Source organism: Microtus ochrogaster, assembly GCF_000317375.1.
Source record: "Microtus ochrogaster isolate Prairie Vole_2 chromosome 14 unlocalized genomic scaffold, MicOch1.0 chr14_random_1, whole genome shotgun sequence".
NCBI classification, from domain to species: domain Eukaryota; kingdom Metazoa; phylum Chordata; class Mammalia; order Rodentia; family Cricetidae; genus Microtus; species Microtus ochrogaster.
In genome coordinates this window covers 28,589,577-28,603,828 of record NW_004949096.1, presented here as the reverse complement: position 1 = coordinate 28,603,828, position 14,252 = coordinate 28,589,577, and the positions used below count along the sequence as shown (strand labels likewise).

Genomic DNA, 14,252 nt, shown 5'->3' with positions numbered 1-14,252 from the left:
GGGCAAATAGAGACTAATCTTAGGGGGAAAAGCTGAGGTGACCCCTGTGACCCTGTACCCCATCTCTCCCCAGGAGCTGGCTTACGTAGCCCCCCTTGTGCCTGAGTGTGAAACCAGAGGACAGGAAGCATAGTTTCTCCCCAAGGTGAGAACTGCAGGCCTGGCCCCTGAGAGCAAGCTTGGCTGAGGGGCTGTAGGCAGAGTGGAGGTCTGAAAAGCAGGCTGAACTGGCAGATGGGCTGCAGGGGAAGGAAGAAGGTAGTGGACGGGCCCCAAGCTCCCAGTGTTGCTTATCTTTTTCTGTAGCTACTCTCTCTAATGTCTAAAGTGGGACCTGATGTTTTTCTCAAAGAACTCTGGAGGTTAAGAAATTTGCCCAGCCGGGCGATGGTGGCGCACGCCTTTAATCCCAGCACTCGGGAGGCAGAGACAGGCGGATCTCTGTGAGTTCGAGACCAGCCTGGTTTACAAGAGCTAGTTTTAGGTTAGGCTCCAAAGCCACAGAGAAACCCTGTCTCGAAAAAACAAAAAAAAAAAAAAAAAAAAAAAAAAAAAAAAAAAAAAAAAAGAAATTTGCCCAAAGTGACGCAGCTACTTAGTAGCAGAGGTAGATTGTGTGGCCCTGTCCCCTCCAGCCTGGAACTTCGTGGGTTCTGTTCCTTTCTGGACCTCACAGGCTGGTAACTGAATGCTGGATCCTGAGGTCTGGACTGTGGTCAAGCTCCCACCAGCAGGAGGATGTGCAGAAAACACTCCTTGCCGTGTGTGCCTTTCCGCGTCTGAAGGGTTCTCTGTGGAGCGATGGGGTTCCAGGGGTTCCGCCCAGTCCCTTGGCCCTAGCTCCCCTCCTTTCATCACCTCCCCTCCTCCCTACCTCCCTGCTCTGGGTCTTGATGGGAGCTCTCATGGCGTCTGCTTGAGAGTGCCGAGTTCCCAGTCACACTGCACGCCCCAGTAGGAAGGCACTTAAGTCTCTAGGCCAGGGACACAGGCAGTGGCTTCTAGGAAGAAGCTGTCTTAGCTAGGGTGAACCTTCTCTGGTTCTACAGCCTAAACCCCAAGGCCAGGTTCCCAGCTGAGAGTGAGGATTCTGTGCTCAGGTAGGACAAGGGGGACGGGTTTTTCTCTTAATCCTGAGAGGCCAGGACTCAAGGCCCACCCTGCTGAGTGGGCCCGTGCCGAGGCCACAGGCTCCCTTTCTCGCAGGGGCTCACTGATCTCATCTGCCCTTGGCACCCTTTACACCTGGTGAGCCCCTGCTGGTGCCAGGTCCTGCTCTGGCTATCCCGTAGGCAAGAGCACCCTGGATGTCCACCCCACAGTCCTCATTCTGAGACAGCAAGACCTCAGCCAATGCTTGCCCCTTTGCTCTTCATCTCTCTCCTGTCCTGATTCTCTGGCCCTGATCCCAGGGCCTAGTCAGGGCCAGTGGCCAGAAGTCTAGAGGCCGAGGAATGAGGCAGGTTGAATACAGGCTCTTCCTAGGGTCCTCAGCCACCTCACCCCTGCCTTTCCTACATCCAGGCTAGTGGGCTTCAGGCCTCTCTAAAAATGGGGGCACTTGAGTCATGTGAAAGAGACTGAACGCCACCCCCATGGGTCCCCAGGGCCAGTATGACGATGTCATACATCTAGACTGATGCACAGCTGTGTGCCTGGAAGGCTCTCGGGTTCTAGCAGGTGACAGCCACAGCTGTGGTTCCTGACACCTCTCCTGCAGGACTCCTAACTCCAGCTTGATTTGGAGGGTGTGAGCTGAAGGAACAGGGCTTGTATGAGGCGCAGTTCCTGGTGGCCCTGGGAGTGAGCGGAGGGCATCACACACTCTACCATGGAGATACCTCCTTGGCTGTCTTTACAGCTAGCTAAGTTTGTCTAGACTAGCCAGCCTGGTTTTGAACTTGTGATCTTCCTGCCTCCATCTCCTAAGTAGCTGGGGTTACATTTCAAGCATCCCAGAGACATTTCCAGGGCAGACCCCAGACCCGCTTGCCTGGCTGACAGAGCTCGCTGGATCGTAAGAATCAAAGCCGTCACATCTGCTCGTCTCAGAGCGCCCAGCGGCTACTCACCACTCCTACGCTAGGAGACAGGATGTCCAGGGAGGCAGAGGGCCAGACACCATGATGATAGAAGATTCTATGGTGCAAGGTTCCTAATCTCTGCTCTCCCAACAGGCCTGAGCCTTGAAATGAATGCTTAGGCAACAGTGAAGACACATCCTGGGGAACCCCTTGGCTCCTGGCCCGCTCAGGCCCAGTGTCCAGAGGACAAGCCTTGCCACCCACCGTGTGTTGTTACCAACGAGGCCCAAGATGAGCCTTCACCTTTTAACTGGACCATGGCCTCACCCCAGGGTCTCTGTTTGGACAAAGATGGCAGTCTGTCCATCTGGACAGGGCTGGAATTTTCCAGAGGGGAGCTCACATCAAGTGTCTTATGGAACTAACAGCCGGGTACAACAGATAATCTTGGGACAACACCACCCGAGCATCTCCCATTTATAAGAGCCCCTGTAACATGTCACAGTGTCCTGTCATGCAACCAGCACCGTCCCATCTCTCCATCCCAGGGGTGAGTTAAGTCATTCTGCGTGCTAGGCCCTAGTGTCTCTCCTTGCAGCTCCCAGGCTCAGTGCCACCACTGGAGCTGTGCCTGGACATCAGAGTCCCCAGAGGCTCTGGGGCACTTGGTGAGGGCGGTCTTCAAGTCAGAGCAGAAGGGGAAGGAGTGGAGGGTCGCAGGCTCCCAGATGGAAACCCCGCCAGGGAACCCCAGCTGTCACTCAGACCTGCGCTGCTGGGCGCGCTGTTTGCGCCGCTGCACGGCCTGGCGTAGGGCATCCCGCAGCCGTTCCTGGTTGTTGCAGATGTTGTAATGAGTCAGGCGTAGCAGCTTGTCCACATCCTCCTGGCTATAGGTCACTTTTGTGTAGTGGTACGGGGAGTCAGAAGAAGACAGGTTCACCTTCCCAGCTGCCTTCTCCCCCAGTGTTCGTGGCACCCCTGTGGAGAGAGGCCAGTCTAGGCAGGGGGCCTGGGGACACCTGCACTGAGGCCAGTCTGTACGAGAAGTGGCCATGGCTCACCAGGGGCCGAGTAGTCCCGGAAGGAGTCATTGACCAGAGGGAAGTGCAGCACGGTTGGGGCTTCAGGCTGGGCGGGGTCACAGAACACATGGCACTCCTGAGGTTGGCGCTGCTCCTCAGGGCTGGGTGAGATGGGTGGGAAAGGGATGCCCTGCTCCTGGCAGAACCGGCTCACAAGCTGCAACTGCTGCTGGGCGGGCAGAGTGGGCATTAGAGGGTCCCGGTGTGCTCAGTACAAGGCATTCACTACGATGCACGGGACTTGGTGCCCAAACACCAAACTGGAGCCTCAGTCTCGCTGTGCCTCCCTTCCAGCCCCTCTAGGGCTCCCCTGAGTGAGTGGCCAACAGCCGTCCAGAAGTGGCAGGTATGCCAGGACCTCCTCAGGGTTAGATACAGCAAAGAGAACTGCGGTACAGACAGATGAAATATCCCAGCTACTCAGTACCCACTCCCAGAGCAGAGCTAACTTTCCCCAGTAAGGGGCGCCACTGTCATTCCCCCAGAGCAGAGCTAACTTTCCCCCAGTAGGGGGTGCCATTTCCCCCAATAGGGGGTGCCGCTGTCATTCCCCCTAATGGGAGCAGGGCCAGATACTGGATCCTAAAGTAGGTTTCATTTTTCATTCTAGAAGGCTACGCTAGATGGCCCACCATCTCCCCAACCTGAAAGGCTCCATGGAGGTTGTAATCCAGTGATAAGATGAGGTCCACATCCCGTGTTGGCTGCAGAAGGGGTGGGCAGCTAGTATTGATGAAGTAGCCAACATCCAGGAGGCAAAGGTGGGGTTCCATGGGTGTCAGCTGGTTGGGGAGCCCATCCAGTTTGGTAGCTACAAAGGTTTGGGATGGGAGAAGCATCATCTGTCATTGTGGGTTCCGGCCTTAAAGACAATCATGGTCCCTGCAAATCCTGCCAGAGAGGCATACCCCAGGGAGAGAGGAAAGGAGGTGGGGGTATCATGAGGCCAAGGGATGCTGAGGGCCTAGACCACACAAGGTACCTTTCCAGGTGGAGAAGTGTGGGTGGTGGAAATAGTCCTTGTGGAAATGGAGGCCACGCATGAAGTTGTGGGTGGCCTGGGCAAGTGGCCGCTTTGTCAGGAGGCCAGTGAAGAACTCGGCAATCCTGCCACCTGTTGCTGGTGTCTCTGCAATCTTCAGATGGGGGACCTGCTCTTTGTCTGCAGAGGCGAGAGGGGATGGGGTAGCCTTAGGAAAAGAAAGCCTCCAATCCTTTGTCCCAATCTTTGTGGGGACCCTGGACAGTAAGCAGCTGAGGTCCACAATGCCTTAAAGATACTCCCAGCTGGCTGCCCACTTCGCTCCTATGGAAAGCCCAGGCACCTACCCAGGCTGGCCTGATCCTGAGCCCAGCGGTCCCAGAACTGGGTGGGTTCCGAGGCCCAGTACAAGCTGTCTTGGAGGCTAGCTGCAAACAGGTTGCTCCAGATACCTGAGAAGGGGGCGTCAGGGAAAAATCTCAACTGCTGCTGCAGTCTAAACCCTCCCTCCCTCTGGCAGATCTGGGCATGGGGAGGGCGTCCCTCTCACCCAGGCCCCCTCTCCCATTATCTAGCCTCCTCACCTTCCAGGAAGCAGATTCGGGACTCAGGGAGCTGCTTCACCAGCCGCCCCATGAAGAACTCGGAGCCAAAGAGTTCAGAGGGGATGAAGGCCCCGTACTTGGGAAAGCCAACTTCGTAGGGAGAGAACTCACACCATTCTGTGAGGACAACACACAGCTCAGACATGGAACCAGGGACCTTGGGCTCCCAGACACCCACCCTGGACTCACTCTATTTCAGGGTAGTGTGGGGAGCGGGAGGCTCAGGCCTTGTTACAAGCATGGGATTTAAGGAGCTGGCAGGATGACAGACTTTGGTACTTGAATCAGGAGACAAGAGCATCAGAGTCAACTCTTCAATACAGGACTAGTCACACTGAACCCTACCACCCATATGAGCATGGGCCCCAGGTCTGAAGCCACTCACCCCCAAATTCAAAGGTGGTCAGGCCCCGCTCCTTGCTGTTGAGGGCACAGTAGATAGGCAGAGGGTTCTGGCCTCGACTCAGGGCCTCCCGTTGGTCTGAGAGTTTATGTTCATGGGGCTGAGGGAAAGAGGAGCTCGACCTAAGCCCTCTGCTTCCTGATGCTGGGAGTCTTTCCCACGAAGCATCCAGAGATGGGTCCATTTCCAGACGGCTTTACCAACCCCAGGCCCACCTCTCCCTACCTCATCATGCAGCAAGGCCTCATTGATGAGGGCCCACAGGTTGGTAAAACAGGTCGGGTGGCCCAGGCGGGCACGCTCAGCCAGCTCCTGCCGGTATCTCCACAGCTGGCTGGGGGCCAAGGCGCCCAGCTTGCTCTTTGTCACCTGGGTCTTCAACAACTCGGTGGGCCCTGTCAGGTCCTTCTGAGACCACTCTGGGTCCTCATAGAGGTTGGCCAATGCCCTGAGGGAAACCAAAGCTTAGGATTAGGGGACTGTTATTACCAAACGACCCTCCACCTGGACTTCTCATGTCTTTGACTTTCTCCTGAAGGCCAGGTCTGGCCAGCACCTTCTTGTTCCCTGGAGTACACTGCGCTCTACTGCCAGCATTTTTCTCAGCCCATGCAGTTTGCGCAGGGGCCCACGGGGCTTAGGAAGTCCCTTTCACTACAGCCCTCCCGACTCTGCCCCCAGCATGCTCACCAGGTGGACCCTGAAGCCCCAGTGATGTAGGAGATGCAGTCCAGGAGACCAAGCTCCCTCAGGCCAGCTAGCTGCCCATATAAAGAAGTCATGGCCCGGATCCCTCCGCCAGTGGCCATAACAGCAATCACAGGGATCTGGAAGATGAGAGCCAGGTTCAAAAAAGGCCCAAGGAATAGAGAAAGCTACACTCTGGGAGGAAACATGACAGTCAAGGGGCCAGTCAGTCAAGATGCGATTGAGTCCTGGGACCAGCTCTGAGTTAGCCCTGTTGATCTAGTCAGAAACAAACTCCTAAAGGCCTCATTGCTTCAAACATTGGGGCTCCAGAAGAATGGCCTAACAAGTGCCAGCCCACAAGGAGCCTGAGATCACTTTCTAGAAGCCACCAAGGCTTCTGTGAAAGTCTCCAAAAGGCCCTGCTCTCCAGTGCTGGAATACATTCCCCTGGGAGCCAACTCAGGCTGGTCTGAACCTCTGGGGACCACTCTGAGTCAAGAGACCATCCTCATACCAGTTGTCACATCAGCCACATCACCACAGTCAGGTGGGAGAGCACAGGTTGGCCTATGTGGAGACTCCCACCCTTGAGCTGCAAGTGCCTGATGTATCACCCTGATAACATCGAGGAAGAGGAACAGGGAAGGCAGGGCTTGCCAGCGACGACAAGCCTGAGCTGATACCAGCTCCGGGCTGCACAACCTTCCCAGCCCTGGGCCTAAGCAGGCATGAGGAAAACTCCACCCAGTAGTGCTCAGCCCCCAGACCTCGTCATCTTGCAGGTCCTGGTCCAGCTGTAGGGCCTTTTTCAGGGCAGCAGCCACCACCTGCTTCCTCCGGCCTAGGAAGGCCTGCTCCTCAGGGCAGAGTCCACAGCCCAGCCGCACTGCCAGCTCCTTTGGTCTGAGGAGAAGGAAGAGTCCGGAAGCAGTTCTCAGCTCCCTCACAGAAAAAGGAACCACTGACTTCACCTGCCAGACCCTTGCCCTCTCTCCTCCCTTCTCAGCCCTCGCCACCTCCTGCTGTGGAGTGAGGGGAGGGAGAACCCAAAGCCATGCACGCAATGTGACTCTGGCAGAGCAGACCATGGGACTAGGGCTGTCACCTCCACATCAAATCTTTCCCTCACCCACAGCTGCAAAAATGATGGCAGAGGGGGCAGAAATGAAGGCCCACTGCCTCACCTATTGGTGATGGAAAGCCACCCTCCCTCTTCTGAAGGCCATTTAAGCCTCCATTCTCAACAGACTCCATGCCAAGGTTCATCCCTCCCTCTTCCTCTTGGTGTCCTAGCCTCCCTGCCTGCTTATCCAGACAGATACTGACCCTGAATTTCCCAGGCTGTGTGCTGGGCAGGGCCCGGCCCCGCACTGTAGCAAATTCAAGTGGGAACACTGAGAACGGCCTATGCACACTGAAGCCTCCCCCCGCACCCAGGAGCTGCTCACCCTCTCCCACGCTCCTGCTCTCCCATTCCCCAGGCAGGCTCTTTCTTACCCTTCTTCCTTCTTCAGTTCCAGCCTCATCAGTGGTTCCTGGAAACCATGAGTACCATGATCAGAAAGGCTGGCTATTTCCACCCACTGTGGCCTCAGTGCACCCCAGTCCATCCCAAGAACCCTTGGGCCCCAAGCACTTTTCCAGGGTCCATACTTCCACCCATTGATTGTCTGAGGGCATGGCCTGAAGGGAGGATCAGCCACAAAAGCAGGCTGATTGCTCCAAGGCCAGGCCAGTGACAGGCCTGTGAACCCAGCTTCTCTATGACAGTTACCTGGGACGTGGGGAAGACAAGTCTCACCAACTCTGAAGAGGGCAGGGTGCGTAATGGTACCTTCAGCTGCTCCTGGGGGTCATCCTTAGGAGTAGGGGGAGAAGGGACCTTAGCAAAGACCCCACCAACTCCCTGTGGCGGGGACGGGAACAGGAGGGGCTCCAGGGATCTCAGGAGTAAGGCGCTACCTGCAGATGAACACTCAGATCTTGTTCCCAGCAGGCTGGGTAGTGGAAGCGGTAAGACCTGGCGCCCACAGAGGCAGCCTGTGGGCCCTCGCAGGACCCAGCAACCACAAGTTGAACTTTGCTCTCTGACCCTAGAAACGGGAACCAGAGGAGAAACTCAGGAGGGGATCTCTGTCCACCAAATTCATTATCAAGTGTGCAGGGAAGTCCCTCTCTGACATGGTCTGGCTGGAGAGATGGAGCCCGGAGAATCCCAGTGTGGACTGGCCTCACGAGTTTTGCTCCCTGAAAGCAGCCAGTACTGGGTTCCCCCTCAGAATAGAGGAAGAGACAGGAATGAGAGCAGAAGGGCCACTGAAGGAGAATGAACTCACCCTCTGGGTCACCTGTCTTCTTCAGTTGAACATGCAAACAGGAGAGTTCCCGAGCCTGTGGTCAAGAGATCCCCTTAGATACACACTGCACCCCTCTCTGGACCCTTTCTCCCCAGAACACTGTTATATCACCCTCAGTCATTAAGCATTTTCTTGAGATTTATTACCTTGGGGAACGTGCATACCAAGGTCCCCAACTCAACCTACACGACCCAGGCTATGGTGCGCCTACTAAGCTTGGGAGAAGAGCAGACAGCAAGAGGAATGAGCTACCAAGGGAAGCCCTAGGCCCTCACTCACCACGAGGATGCCATTGCTGATGAGCTGTTCCTCACGGTCTGTCCTGGAAAGAGGTCCCCAGTGACTCTCTGCAAGAGCCCAGGCACCCCTCCTCTATCAAGGAGGGGTACCAGTCTCGGTGAGCTGCACTGCCCTTCCCAGAAGGAAAGTCTCCACTGCCACCCACCAGGCGCTCCCGAGCCCCTACTCACAGACTCTGCAGCCGAAATTCAACTTCTAGGCGCCCGTCCTCCTGGAAGAGAAGCAAGTTAGAGGCCCCATCAACCCAGATGGCAGTGGGAGATGCTGAGGCCATAGAGCTGGGGAAGAGCCACTGTCCCTTTCCACGACTCTGTCTATAGGCCTTGGACTATTCCCAAGAAGTTGTGCTTCTGATCAGGAGGTGAGATAGGAGTTGGGGACAGGACTGCTCCTTGGTGAAAAGTTGCCTGGGAGGCCCAAGCCGCTCCCTGAAGCAGGGGAGCCACTGAAGCCCTATTCTCAGAGCTGCCCCCCACCCCACTTCCTCCCACACAGCTGTACCTGAGTGCTCAGTGAGAAACTCTGGCGCCGAGATTCCCCGGCTCGCAGAGTCCCTACGTCAAACAGCACTGACAACACGGGGTCATCTTTAGTGAGCAGGTCCTGGTCAAAGACTTTCAGTTCCACGACATTCTGGAAGAGGTGAGAGAGCGGCAACTTATACAGGAAGCAGGGACGAGAGGCAAACAGGGAAGGGGACATGTGGTAACGGGCACAGGGGAAATGGCAAGGGCGGACTCGGAGCCTGAGTTACCTTGAGTAGCCTGTGGATCCGGAAGTGGAAGCTCTGATTCCAGACAGGGTTTCTGCTGTTCTTGACTGTGCGTGTCTGGAGCGTGTGGCTGGAGGCTGTGGGCAGGTCCAGAGTCACATAGCAGTCGGAGGATGTCACTGCAGGAAAGAGGAGTACATGTCTTGTAATGATCAAAAACCCTTCCCAGCCTACCACTGAGTCTACTTCCTTCTTCCTGAGTGGCCGAGCCTTCTGCCACTTTTGGGACCCTTCTCTCCAGTGGACCCCTGCAGGACCTCCTACCAGCCCCTCCCACAGGTACTAACTCCTCTCAATCAGCCCCCACCTGTTCTCTGGGCTCAGCTAAGGGCCAGGGAGGCAGTGTGCTTACCTAGGTCCTTGGAAGGCAAGCCATTAGCCTGGAGGACACGTACAGTGAGCAGGCATGTCCCCGGCACCTTTGCCTGTGGACAGATGGGGTAAGTTTGCTATAGGTGTGACAGGGCCACAGGGGAGGTTGGGACAGTCTCTTAAAGTTCACCCATCAGAATCCCAGAGCGACAAGAGACACTGAATCTACACGATGACACCTTCTCCTAATTAAACACCACACCGTGCCAGCCACATACCAAGGACTCAGCATGTGTTTACTCAGTTGTCACACATCCTATTAAGGATGCTATGACCATGACCAACCGTGGAAGGAAACTGAGGCTACTCTCTTGAGGCATGGTTGGGACTGGAACACGGGCAAGCTGACCTTTCAATGGGTATGGCTCCTTCTGCCTTTTATCCTATTGCCTCACCTCTCCACCCCACCCCACCAAGCAGCTTTGTGTCGAGGGAAAGAAAGGACTACATTGGGGCTCAGGCAAATGCATGAACTATAATTGGTGCTATCTATCCCATACTGGGGATGGGTTCTGGGTCAAGACAGCAGCTGCCAGCCCAGACCATCCCACACTGCCATCCTCCAGATCTGATGGGGGTCTCCAGAGCTCCTTCCAAATCCCCTCTGCTTCTGGACATGTGGGCATTTGACAGTGTGCCCAGGCAGGGGAAGCTTGTGCCACCTGGTCCTTCCTTTTGGTCTTCAGCCATATCTCTGGAAAGGTGCCAACGGTCAAGTTCAGGGAGCTCCATGGTTGGGAGCAAAGCTGAGGAAGTTCATCTCTGGCGCGGCCCCCGGGCTCCCACATGCCAGAGGCATGGAGCAGCTACTTCTTTTGAAGCCCCTAGAACAGTAGCTAAGATCCCCAGAGTTCCCAGGACAGGCCCCATCCCAGTTCTGGCTTTGCTCCTGGCTTCTACTCTGTCTGATCCTGAAGCTGGAAAGCATCCCTCCCTCTGCTTAGAAAAGCCCACAGCTCCTCTTAGAAACAGTAGCAACCAGGCCCTACATGGGGAGTCAAGTCAGAAATGGGAGCCCAGTGCCCTCTGGAGCCTTACCAGAGCCATGAGATCAAGTCCACGGGAACAGGTATGATGGGGAAGTGGCCACAGGACCAACGACTGTCAGCTTTAAACCCAGAGCTGAGGTGAGCCAACTGGCCACACATTCCTCTCAAATCCCTCCCACAGACTCCTCGGCTCCACCTAAGCCCCACGCCCACTGCTGACCCAGCCACCTGCCCAGGAAGTGAGACACCTGAAGCCGATGCTGGAATCAGTGACACCCCTGGAGTTAGCACAGGCTCCCTGAGGCCCCACTCTCCCAATGAGCCCTAACTTAGAGGGGTTCCAGAACTTGCTGCCACAGGCTGAGCAGGCCAGCAGACCATGGCTCCCCAAAACAGCAGTGAGCAGTGGGGCGCCCGAGCATCATGTCACCGTGGTCCTTTCGCAACCTTCCCAGTGCCAGTACGACAGGAATGCCCAGTCGCAACTGGAGCCCTGGGCAATCTTGGAAGAGTACCTCGGGCCCCATCAACTGTAAAGGGGAGTGGCTTTCACATCAACAGCTCTTCAAAGCCAAGCCGCGTCTCAGCTGCCTCCACCCCTGGAGCTGGCTGGCCAGAAATGAGGCCTGTGGGCTGGCATGACGGGATAGGAGCTCTCCCTGCTCTTCAGCTGAGTGAGGAGAGGTCTGGATGTGGAGATCAGCTCTTCCCTCAGAGAGCAGCTCACAAGGACCATGGTTCCCGTCCCTTCCTGTTTAGACTTCTAGAATAGGGGTCACTCTCAGGGCTCCAGATCTGCCGGCTCCCCCAGGAACTAGAGAAGGAAAAGCAGTCTGGGACCAAGCTAGAGGCAGCATTGGTGGCCCTGAACCAATCAAGTTCCAGCCAGCCAGTTATAACACAACTGTGTGGGTAGCATCCCAAGCCAGGATCTGGCTTGCACCCCTCAATCAGGATCACCCTGAAATTTTTACCTGAACATTTAAGCCCTTGGCAGGCCATGGAAGGCAACTGTGACAGGGAGCATGAGAACGAAAATATCAGTGCCATCTTTTATTGACTCCTCCATGCTGGTCCATGTCTATCCCCACAACAGCCCTGGGAGGCAGAGCCATTATTTTCTCCACTTTACAGTCGGGGACTGATGCTAACACACAGTGACTCACCCAAGGTCATAGCACCGGTGACAGGCACTGCTGTACCTGATCCATGCTTCCTTGTCCCTATGTGGCAATTTCCTGGGCACCCTCAACCAGACCTGCCTGGGTGAGGCCCTCCAACTATATTTCAGGTTTCTTCAAGGCTAATCTCAGCCCACGCAGGAACCCCGGCAGCAACCAGTACATAGGCAAACTCTAGGTAGCTTCTAGAATCAACCCCCAACACGGGCTGTCCTCTGCAGTGTCTGTGAGGGTACCATCAGTCAAGGCCTGCGGCCCTCGTAAGGGAGTCCACCAGCTGGAAGTAACTGTACTTGAGGTCATACTCCATGTCATACCAGAAATTCACTGTGGAGAGGAGAGGGACCTGGAGGTGAGGGCCCTTCTTTTCGGTCGGAGCCATCCCCAGCCAATACCTTGTTGGGCACTGGTTGCCCTGGGTAACCTTACCAGCAATGCAGCCATGGGATTGCTGGACATGGTGGAACCAAAGGGCTGGCAGGTACAACAGCTCACCGGCCTGCACTGTGCAGTGAAGGGCCTGTGCCTGGCTGTAACTGGGGTACAGGACCAGGTCTGGAGCCAGGGGGTCCAGTGGGATCCAGGGCACCTAGAGACACAGCAGCTGCCTGGGAGCAGGCTCTGAGGATCCCACGATCTCTAGCTCTGTCCCTTCTCCTACTTGAAGAGCCACAGACTCAGGATTTTCAGAGTGGGGTGTCACCTCCCCAGACCCTTTGTGCCTACTCCCCAGGAGCCTACCCTTTCCCCAGAACCCAAGAACAGAACAGACACCTTCTCCATGGCCTCCTCGTCCACCACTCTAAAAGTGCCCTCTTCGGTCAGCTGGTAGGTTGCTGGTGTGTACAAATCTGAAGACAAGGTCAGAGAGAAAAATGACCAGCAGCCTTTCAGGCTCTCCCCACCATAACCGGTCCAGGGTTCCCTGTACACAGAGACCAGAGGGCTGGGAACCTGAGGTTACACCTCAGGCCGAGGCATCTATAGCCCGCCCTGGGCTCCCGCTGCCCGCCCTCCACCACTGGCTACCAGCTCCTTTTAGACCAGGTCACCTACCATAGGGGATGAAAGGCCGGTCACTGGGTGGATGTAACAAGAAGTGTTTCTCACCGGAGACCACACAGTACAGATTCTCATAGTGGTCCTTGTGCACTGCCAACACATGAAGGCCTGGAGTTGAGGGGAGGAAGGCAGCCCAGCCTGCCCTCAGCACCACACCCCAAGAGAGCCTACAGAGAGAGGGAGAGCCCACACAGGATCGGCAGACTAGGAAACTCCGAGGACTCTAGCAAGCATCACAGAACTTGGCAACCAGAGACGGAATATGGACTCCCCTTCATCAGGAGGGGAAGCAGAACCAACAGGCTCCACGTCCCAAACCCTGCTCTCCTATCTGACTTTGAAGAGGCTTCTCAAGACCTAGAGGGTATGGTGTACCCTGTCCCCAATGTCCCTACTCTCAAGAGACCCTTTATGGTGTCCTAGTCCCAAAATACCAAAAGAAATCTGAGGACAGCTAATCCTTCCGAGGCCCACCTTTCTCCTTGTGCCCCATCAGCTCCCTCCCCACACCTACAGGAAGTCACCGCAGCTGCCTCGCCCAGCCAGAAGTTCACGGCATCAGGCATCTTTCCTGTGGGACAGAGTGAGTTAGTATCAGGCCTAGGATGACCCACGCACAGGGCAGCTACTCAGAAATCTGGGCGGGAGCACAGGCATGCCAAGGAGTCTGGGAGAAGGTGACGCTGGGAATGTGACCTCTGGGGCAGAAGGGAGAGCAGCTGGGTGGCACCTGATCCCATAGAACCAAAACTAAAGGCAGAAAATGGGAAAGCAAGCTGACCCCTTTCCCTCCACTTCATCCCCATGCCCCCTGCCTCTTGCCCCTCCACTCACCCAGTGACTCAGAGGCCCAGGGCACATGGGACTCGATGTCTGGCAGAAGCTGGGGCAGCTCGGTGGGCAGGTTGGAGCACTGCTTCTGCACGTAGAGGACTCCTGGGTGCTGCGCCCGGCCCTCCAACACATCCAGCACATGGCTCATGGGCAGGCGACGTTCCGCGGGCATCACAAACCGGTCCCCTTGCACAGCGTCTGCATAGCCATCTGGGGTCACAGCCACGCTCACCTCTGTGGAGCCCACTGTGGCTCTGAAGGAATGGGCCCTTGGTTTGTAATCTGCTGCTAATGGCCACCGGTCCACCCTGCCCCAGAAGGGAAACCTTACCTTAAGTAGGAGAGGGACCACTTCTGGAGGGCTGGCCAGTGTTGCAGCGCATTGCGGATAATGCAGGGCCTACTGGGGCACACCCAGTCCCGGTAGAAACACAGCGGACTTGGGGGCCCATCCAAGTAGGGCACAGCACGAGATACACTGAGGTCTTAAGAAAAAAATGGGCGCCTTTAATCCCAGCACTCGGGAGGCAGAGGCAGGCGGATCTCTGTGAGTTCGAGACCAGCCTGGTCTACAAGAGCTAGTTCCAGGACAGGCT

General features: G+C 56.2%; 3 protein-coding genes across 3 annotated transcripts in view; 1 reads left to right on the top strand and 2 right to left on the bottom strand.

The window, feature by feature from the left end:
- Sptbn5 (spectrin beta, non-erythrocytic 5) overlaps positions 1–2,227 on the top strand; it is a 45,524-nt gene extending 43,297 nt beyond the window's left edge. The window contains exons 67-68 of the mRNA XM_005364480.2: positions 74–145; positions 2,178–2,227. Of these exons, the coding sequence (XP_005364537.1) occupies positions 74–133 (60 nt within the window). The 3' untranslated portion in view covers positions 134–145; positions 2,178–2,227. The remainder of the gene's footprint in view (positions 1–73; positions 146–2,177) is intronic.
- Pla2g4b (phospholipase A2 group IVB) lies at positions 2,167–11,790 on the bottom strand. Its single transcript, XM_026787858.1, has 20 exons — positions 11,782–11,790; positions 9,571–9,667; positions 9,201–9,337; positions 8,948–9,079; positions 8,617–8,657; positions 8,426–8,468; positions 8,126–8,180; positions 7,752–7,882; positions 7,564–7,647; positions 7,287–7,324; positions 6,557–6,692; positions 5,790–5,926; positions 5,325–5,547; positions 5,082–5,199; positions 4,676–4,813; positions 4,439–4,543; positions 4,092–4,271; positions 3,754–3,920; positions 3,089–3,275; positions 2,167–3,005 (listed from the first exon to the last, which is right to left on the bottom strand). The coding sequence occupies exons 1-20, from the start codon at positions 11,788–11,790 to the stop codon at positions 2,782–2,784; spliced, it is 2,382 nt and encodes a 793-aa protein (XP_026643659.1). The 3' UTR covers positions 2,167–2,781.
- Positions 9,653–14,252, bottom strand: part of Jmjd7 (jumonji domain containing 7) — an 8,178-nt gene continuing 3,578 nt past the window's right edge. The window contains exons 2-8 of the mRNA XM_005364292.2: positions 13,988–14,141; positions 13,657–13,910; positions 13,337–13,393; positions 12,817–12,912; positions 12,535–12,611; positions 12,190–12,349; positions 9,653–12,087 (exon numbers count right to left, since the gene is read on the bottom strand). Of these exons, the coding sequence (XP_005364349.1) occupies positions 11,999–12,087; positions 12,190–12,349; positions 12,535–12,611; positions 12,817–12,912; positions 13,337–13,393; positions 13,657–13,910; positions 13,988–14,141 (887 nt within the window). The 3' untranslated portion in view covers positions 9,653–11,998. The remainder of the gene's footprint in view (positions 12,088–12,189; positions 12,350–12,534; positions 12,612–12,816; positions 12,913–13,336; positions 13,394–13,656; positions 13,911–13,987; positions 14,142–14,252) is intronic.

Bases quoted from the DNA above. Each gene is read 5' to 3' on its own strand.
- Pla2g4b (XM_026787858.1), bottom strand. The intron at 8,181-8,425 runs GTGAGTGAGGGC...TCTTGACCACAG, and splicing joins TCAGCAATGGCATCCTCGTG to GCTCGGGAACTCTCCTGTTT. The intron at 4,272-4,438 runs GTAGGTGCCTGG...TCGCCTCTGCAG, and splicing joins TCAGGATCAGGCCAGCCTGG to ACAAAGAGCAGGTCCCCCAT.